The 8,575-nt window shown below is 31.0% G+C and overlaps 1 protein-coding gene across 1 annotated transcript; it reads right to left on the reverse strand.

Annotated features, from left to right (window-relative positions):
• Positions 1 to 709: 709 nt before the first annotated feature.
• Positions 710 to 3,971, reverse strand: LOC139501629 (uncharacterized). The gene is made up of 2 exons (XM_071290758.1): positions 3,297 to 3,971; positions 710 to 1,789 (listed from the first exon to the last, which is right to left on the reverse strand). The coding sequence occupies exons 1-2, from the start codon at positions 3,841 to 3,843 to the stop codon at positions 1,539 to 1,541; spliced, it is 798 nt and encodes a 265-aa protein (XP_071146859.1). The 5' UTR covers positions 3,844 to 3,971; the 3' UTR covers positions 710 to 1,538.
• Positions 3,972 to 8,575: the final 4,604 nt, after the last annotated feature.

Here is an 8,575-nt window from a genome sequence, read left to right on the forward strand (position 1 = left end):
TTGTATAAAAAAAGTTAAAAGAGTCAAATAATTGGCGGAATTCAAAAGCTCAGTAGTCAGTAATTCGGAACTGACATGATTTATAACAAAACTTTGTAAAATCAGCCGAGTAGCTCCGGTAAAGGTTGATTTTGTCCTCAAACTTCAGATTTAATATCTTAAGCTTTAATATGAAAACTCTATCAAATATGTCATAAAAGGTCACTTTTCCGCGTTCAGTCTCAACCTTTATATATATTATGTATAATCATCAAATGAAAATTGCATTTAGATATAAACACCAATGCGAAACCGTCTAAAAATTAACTCATATGCGAAAGTCATGACGATTTAACTAATTTAGCATGACTTAATGATGCTGGTACCCGATAAGTGTGCATTGTACTGTCAAAAACAGCCCATATTTATGTAACAGAAGTATTCTACTTTCAAATAAATAGTTAAAAGTTTACTTTTTAATAATTTTGTGAAATTCCTTTATGTTGGAGCCAAATAGGGGTCTTACTGGGCCTACTCCTTTCAAATTCTAAAGAAACTTAGGTTTCAATATCCTCAAGCAAAATTGACAAAAGATGTATTTGCTATTTTCTTTGTGCATTCAGTCATACAGCGCAAAGTTTTTTTTGTTTTTATACATGCTTGGCAATTATATATTCGATTTAAGCATTTCGTGAAGGTAAATCTAAAAAAGTCCTTCGAACTCATTATAATAATAATGTGTTGTCTTTATTTTTACGACAATATACATTTTTGTAAGTATCATGACAAGAATATAAACCTATACTAGTATTAACACGGATAGTCTATTCTACCAATAAAAATATGAAAAATGATCTAGCATGAATAATATAGTCATAGTTATAGTATGAACACGAATTTTGTTGTACAAGTATGAAACATATTTCTGTCAAATAAATTATGTATACAATTACTATGTATTTGCTGTTTGGGTATAAATGGTATTGTTGCTGGTGCTCAACTATTTTTGTACATATATTTTTTCCGCTTTTTTGAGTGCCATTGTACGGGAGTACTAAATTAGTATGTATGTTTAATAGCGTATAGTTGCAAAAGTGAAAAGAAATCAACAGACCTCAATATAGAGCAAGAATAATGGTTCTGTTTGCACCTAAATGAAAATAACACTTTGTGAATGTAATCGGTTCAAAGCGGTATTCTTGGTGTATCAACGTTGAAGTCCAAACACTTTAAACTCAGGAATTTATAAATACATGAATATAGAATATATAGTGGTATACTACTGTTGCCTTTAATATATTTATAATCTACACATGTATGAAGCAGATACTCATTTTTCTAAATATACTTTCAAAAACGATACATTTTGAAATTCAAAAGTCGAAGTTTTAAAAAAGCCTTTACAGAGCAATTTATTGGGGTTCCTGGCTATATTCCTTCATGGTTTGCAATAGTTATGACTTATGACAACTATTTTATGGTAAAAGCACATATATTTGTGGAATGCAAATGTGTGTCCCTCTGTAAAACATCATAAACAACAAGTTTTGTCTGCTTCACTATCCCAATTCAAACACCTCTCCATTATTCAAATCGAGGCTAATAGAACCAATGGTCAGCAAATAACATGTGCTACAACCTTCAGTGGTCAGATTGTACTGTATGTATTTACACGATGTCAACTTTAGACAAACGATACCACATTGGAACACGGAGCACACATTACTCGTACTGATTATACGTAGGTTAGACATCCCCATATTGATACTTGTGTATGTTCCTGTATTTCTGTCCGGACAAATTGGTTTATCTGAAAAAGAATAATTTAAAATTAATAAATTTTCAAAATACAATATAAAAATTTAACGTAAGAATTTGAAGCCAAATTGTCAATAAAAAATCTCTAATAAAGGAGGGACGAACGATACCAGAGGGACAGTCAAACTCATAAATCGAAAATAAACTGACAACGTCATGGCAAAAAATTAAAAAAGACAAACAGACAAACAAAAGTACACATGACACAACATAGAAAACTAAAGAATAAGCAACACGAACCCCACCAAAAACTAGGGGTGATCTCAGGTGTTCCGGAAGTGTAAGCAGATCATGTTCCACATGTGGCACCCGTCGTGTTGCTAATATGATAACTAATCCGATAGGTCATATTCATGAAAGGGAAGGGGATTGAAGTTACGATGTAAGGAACATATCCGATATAATTTGTGAAACGGTTATTCCATAACGGTCAACCAAATCGTGATGGCGTCCGTAAAATTGACGAAGGAATGATTTCAACTTGACCATTTGGAACTCTTGGTTTAATAGATTCCTTGTGAGCAGAGAAAATCATGATAGGAAATGCAAGCACGGGATTGGGAGATATATACCCCGTATGCAGGTGCTGTTGGAATGTTACTACTGAGAAATGGAAAGTTCACAATTGGAAAGCAGAAATCATCTCTTAAAATAAATAAATGTTCATAACTTAAATGAAGTGCCATAACTTTTCGAGATAATAAAGATGTTCTATTTCATAACAGGCTTTGATTATTTGTTGCAGTTAAGTGTTTCTGTTGTTCCGTCGTTTACCTCTTGAATCAGTCAAATTAAGGTCATCACTCAAGAAATGTTACGGTCGCCATCATGAGCTGATTGGTCATTATGACAAAAGTGTGTCAGAAATCATATCTGATATTCTTCCTCAGTCATAATTACCTTCCGACATTACCGAACTGAACAAAGAAATAACACGACGGGTGCCGTATACGGTGCAGGAACTGCTTACCCTTCCGGAGCACCTTGTTTTTCTCCCGGTTTTTTCGTGGAGTTCGTGTTGTTTCTTATTTATTTTTTATAACTATAGATGTAAATGTACTTTGGTTTTTTGAGACTTTGTTTACTCCTTGGTTTTGATTGTAATTGTCTCGTATACATTGTACTATAGTTCACGTGTATTCCTCGGTTTTATTTTGTAACCAGGATTTGTTTTCCCTTAATAGATTTTTGACTTTTGAACAGCGGTATAACACTTTATTTGGTAGATTGAAGCTACAAATTATTAGGGCAGTATTCGCCGGTTATACATTTGGCAATTCAGTATTCAGAATATCTCTCTGTAATGTTTATTTTTAGATCTGCAATGCCCTGAGAACGTTATACATCTCATGTTAATTTCGTGTCAAGAATATTTCTTAATGCATTCGTCAAAACAGGATATCTTGACAACTTAAATGTAAATGGATTATATCTCACAGATTTTAAAAGGAATATAAGAACGAGATGGTGATCATTTTCGATATCTATAATCAACTTACATGATTCGTCAGGGGTAGTGTTCTTACATTCGTTCCATGAATCTGACGACGGAACATTTAATTTGTGGTGATATGCAAAACAGGTCACAGCCCCATCAAAGTTTGGATCAACCTCTTCAAAACTACTGCCTATACGCAATATACCTGGTAGCTTTATATCTATGTCCGCCACTAAGTTGTTGTCCAATTCTAAAATACGGGTTTCAAAATGATCAATTTCCATTTTACCGTTGCTTATATCGATGCCAAATGCCAAATAATTCCAGCTATTTGGACTCAAGGTGACGCCGATAGATCCAGTTTCGTTGGCAGTTTTTAATTTTCTCGTGAATATGATAGATGAATTCTTTAGCACTGCCTTCAGTTCAAGAAATTGTTCTGTTGTGTCATCACTTTTGTAGTGAAACAGAGCGCCATCTGGGTTTGATATCCTAAACCAGCCTGAGAACGTGAAGTCCTTATTTTGAGGAATATTGTCTTTAATTCTAATATCAATCCAGTGATCTGCATCAGTAGAAACTGCAAGATTTGGGAAATTAGGTGGCATATCTTGTGCGAATTTGATATTGCATCCAGCTGCTCGATCTTGATTCTGGGAATTCACTTTGATTTCTGACGTGTATGTATCATTATTCAATGGCCATAGTAGTTCGAGTGTGCAGCTTCCAATCCAAAAACATCCTACAGTGCGAATAAATGCGATAAAAATTTGATTTGAAATTATTTGATTACATTTATATTCTTTGATACAGTTTTAATTTATGTTGTGTATATTTATTTTGAACTGTTTGCTTGTTATTTTGTCGTTCGAAACACGTAGCAACAGTGATTGATATTGGCCAAACTGCAGATTTTGGTGGGGGTTTGTGTTGCTTAGTCTTTAGATTATTACTTTGTGTTTTGTATGCTGTTGATCTAATTTATCGTTTTTGTATCTGTCACCTCATTGTCAGTTGATTTCAATTATAAGTGTATTCATAAATTATTCTTATGGTATTTTTCGCCTCTCTTTTATATGCTAAGTCTTTTGTGTTCTATGTTGTGTCTTGTGTAGTATTATTTATCTGTTTGTCTTTTGTCTTTTTTATTAGATGCGTTGTCAGTTTGTTTTTTTTATCTATAAGTTTGATTGTACCTCTGGTATATTTTGCCACTCTTTTATATCATATATATGTTTTTGAAATAAATCGTAAATGAATTATTAATTTGAGGTTCAATCTCCCTCAATCAAACGGACTTGCGATGAATTTTGATCCTGTGTTCAAGTCCATATTAGTCTTTTAAAAAAAAACTTGTAAGTGTATTTACACATTCCCGGATTTATTATAAGCTTTTCTAATGAGTATAAATACAAAACAAATCGCTTCGCACTAACTAAATGTAAAGAAAATAGATAATGGAGGTCGTTTTGACCTTTTGTGATGTATGTTCGGTTTAGTTTTTCATTCAATACCGTCTACTAATTTTAAACAGTAACTCATGTGCTTTTTATAGATTAGACTTGGTCATGCTCTATGAAGATTTAAGCCCAAGGCAAATCCGAGGGTTTAAATCTTCATAAAACATGACCAAGTATTGTGTGACCAATTTAGAACATATTCACACTTTCGAGTGAACGTACAAAATTAGTCTTTCCCATTCGCAGTAATGTTAAGGCAGTTATCCATAAGTTTTCAACGATTCTATCGCAATCTAATTGTGACGTCATGTAGTCGTTTCTATTGGTTGTCAGCACATTTATTCTTACACTCAACGTCATTTCAAAGCTTGAAAAGGCATCAAAACAAGCAAGTGCGTGTGACCATGTCAGCTGTTTATGAGTTTTTCATACAATTTGATGATGTTCCTGACAGAAAACATGACTCGAGTATCCAACTGTAAGTACAATATGACTTATGTTATGTTTGTTTTCATACGATGTGTTAAATTCGCGAAACGTTAGGTGTTGTTTTCTTTTTCTTTACAAAAAAGGGGGAGGTGTTATCGAATTCCAACTTGACCATGTTAATTTTATAATCTGACCGCGTGATCACTATGAAGTGTTCGTTTTTTAAGTCGAAAATAAATCTGGATTCGGGCATATAACAGTATTTGTTATTTGTAGTGTTCGTTATTTACTTACAATAAATTGCCATTTGATTTCAGAAAAATTCAATTAAATATTTACAAAAAATTACTGATTGATTGTCTAATCAGACTGACATGTATCATTAGACAAACCTGAATTTGTATTTATTTCATCAGTACTTTATTTCATGGAAAATAGTATAGATATAAAAATGTGGGGATATTTTTCAAATGAAAGTTATGAATAATCAATTTTAAATATTGATGTATAAAAAAACAGAACTCTGAATATATTGAGAGTTCAAATATATTGTATGACAAACTTCATTGTTTATAAATCTTTGTCAAAATAACTATAAGTTTCATTCAGGAGAAAGTGGAGGATACATAATTGCACTTTTCATAAATGTTTCATTTATTTTTCTATAATTATCCAGTATCAGGCTAAAAAGTTGTAAGTGTGTGCACATTATATAAATGTCTGTATAGCTAGCTAGCAAGTACAAAGTATTCATAGTTTAAGGAAAAATGCCTTTTTTATATCCTCTATCATATCACAGCATGAATAAGTAAATAAATATATAAAAAAGGTGTCAAAAAAGATAGCCTTGTAAATTATAAAAGGTATAGATAGATCTTTAATCATTTATTTGATTGATCAAGATTGTTTGGATAAATTATCTGATTTAATTTTGGCATATCTAGTTTTTCAATTATTCATGAGTTTTCTGTTTTCTTTAATACAGGATGTGACCAAACTGTGCTGTTCTTTGAAATTAATATGTCATCAATTGGAATTGACTACACAGGTAAATTTCAGTATAAAAAAGAATTGAGGTGTGATTGCCAATCATGATTAAATAATGATAGTTTTTCCATTTGTACTACAAAATGTATTCTGTTTTATTAATTTATCAGTAGTTTAACCTAAACTCTAGTTTTCTTGTCATTTCAAACTAAATTTGAAATCAATAATTTCATTTAATGAACTGTTTACATTAATGATTATAATTTAAATATGGTACTAGATTTGAATTTATAGAAATTCCATTGAACAAAATGCATCTCTTTTATTATATAACTTCAAGCTCATGCTCATTGTTGTCATTATATCTACATGTCAGATTACAATAACACTTTTTAAAATATGATCAGCTAATTTTTTTATGAAATTTCAAAACAATCAAGACTTTTAATAATTTAGAGCTACACATTATTAGATTTTACAAACAGTTTCATTACATATGTATAAATGGTATATGACATGTATTTTCTTGGGTCCTGATTTCACAAGTCTTGTTGACAGGATGAATTCCTGATAGTGTGTTTTGAACAAGCATTTATGATGAAGGTGATCACAATCTTTAGAGAAGTTATAATGATCATAGTATATTTATATATTAGTTAAAATATTCCAATGCATTTGAAACATCTACAATGTACATGACTTGTGTGAAATTTTGTGTTTAATTATTATGAATAATGGTGGTTGACTTGTTTACAGTGAGTTAAATGCATAATGATCAATGATTTGTTAATTTTCATTATTATTATATAAATTTCAGATCAAATGAATATATCCAAACTGTGATAAAGTGACCTATATATTTACACTAGAAGTAAAACATAGCTTTTATGATGTCAACTGGATAAACCCTAAAAAGATCGAAGGATTGATTCCAAAATATTCATCACAAGTCATGTGTTATTTTTACTTCAAAATTACTATGAGAATAAAAAGTGATAAATCAATGTGAATAGAAAAGGAAAATTCAATGTGATATTCATGTACTACAATGATTCAGTGATTAAAATAAATGTGTAGGAAATCATTCATTATTAAGGAGGTAGGAAGTATACATTATTCCTTCTAGGATATTACACTGTTTTATTGGAAATGTTTATCAACAGCTTTACAGGTGACATTCTTTGTCTATGACATTAGTAAAACTACAAATGTATTTTATTCAAAACTTGAATGTAGTTTTCTTTACTTTTAGCAATAAAAATGAAAGTGTTCTTATGTTAGACAATATTTCCAATTCTTTATACAGATAGACCAATTCTGAGTAGAACCACTATTACTCCTATAATGCTGATTTTGAACTTATACCTATATATATCAAAATGGTTCTCATTTGAGCATGATATTAAATTACATATATATGACCATGCAAAAACCTCTCCAGCTGAATATTATAACAGGGGTATAAAGCAAGGGGAAAAAACTAATATTATCAATTTAGGGCCCAACTTGTGAAAAATATGAAAGATAAGTATAAGCATTAAGGTATTTGCAATTAAAAATATTTAGTGGCCAAGTCAAAAGCCTAAACAAGCCTTGGCTAATAGTGCCCTGCTTGTTAATGTATTTGCTCATTAATGTACCTAAGTAAAGCAGACCATTTAAATATATAGCTAATTGCTATACTCAATGGGTCATTCTATTATGATCTAGGGAGAACATGACATTATTAGAATAACAATGCAACAAGTACACCAGAATAAATTCAACATTTCTCTGAGCAAGAATTCATGATTCATGTATTAGAGTCTGAAAGGGATAATTATGACCAATTATATAATGTCGTTGTTCTCCTCTTATATTTAATGCGTTTCCCTCGGTTTTAGTTTGTTATCCCGATTTTGTTTTTTGTCCATGGATTTATGAGTTTTGAACAGCGGTATACTACTGTTGCCTTTATATACTCACTGCACAAAAATAAAAAGGGAATATAGTGCTGATTAGTGTCTGTCTTTTGTAATGATTATCAGGCAAAACAGTAAATAACAGAAAAGGTTACCTAGACCACAGTCGCTTGAATTTTAGTGATATATGTATGAAAAAAAAATAAAAAAATACTGTTATATGTATATTATACATTTTTTTTTTATACATATATCACTAAAATTCAAGCGACTGTGCCTATACATTAAAAATACAGTTTGTATGAAATGAAGGCCCTAGCTCTCAAGTATTCCTAGACTCTAATTTATCTTTATAGAATGCACTGCATTAATGAGTGTTGTACAATGACCTATCATTATTATTGCTTATATCCACAATATTTGAATATCTTATCTGGATACATGTAGTTGTCAACATGAATGGTCAATGCCAATGAAAATCTGACCACATCATCTTATTTTTATATTTGCATATCAACATGATCAATGAAAGAATGACTGCAACTGCATACAATAAATTTCAT

Source organism: Mytilus edulis, chromosome 13 (assembly GCF_963676685.1).
Source record: "Mytilus edulis chromosome 13, xbMytEdul2.2, whole genome shotgun sequence".
In the NCBI taxonomy this organism is placed as follows: domain Eukaryota; kingdom Metazoa; phylum Mollusca; class Bivalvia; order Mytilida; family Mytilidae; genus Mytilus; species Mytilus edulis.

Bases quoted from the DNA above. Each gene is read 5' to 3' on its own strand.
- LOC139501629 (XM_071290758.1), bottom strand. From the start codon at position 3,843: ATGCCACCTAATTTCCCAAATCTTGCAGTTTCTACTGATGCAGATCAC. The intron at 1,790-3,296 runs GTAAGTTGATTA...ATTCTTTTTCAG, and splicing joins CACTACCCCTGACGAATCAT to ATAAACCAATTTGTCCGGAC.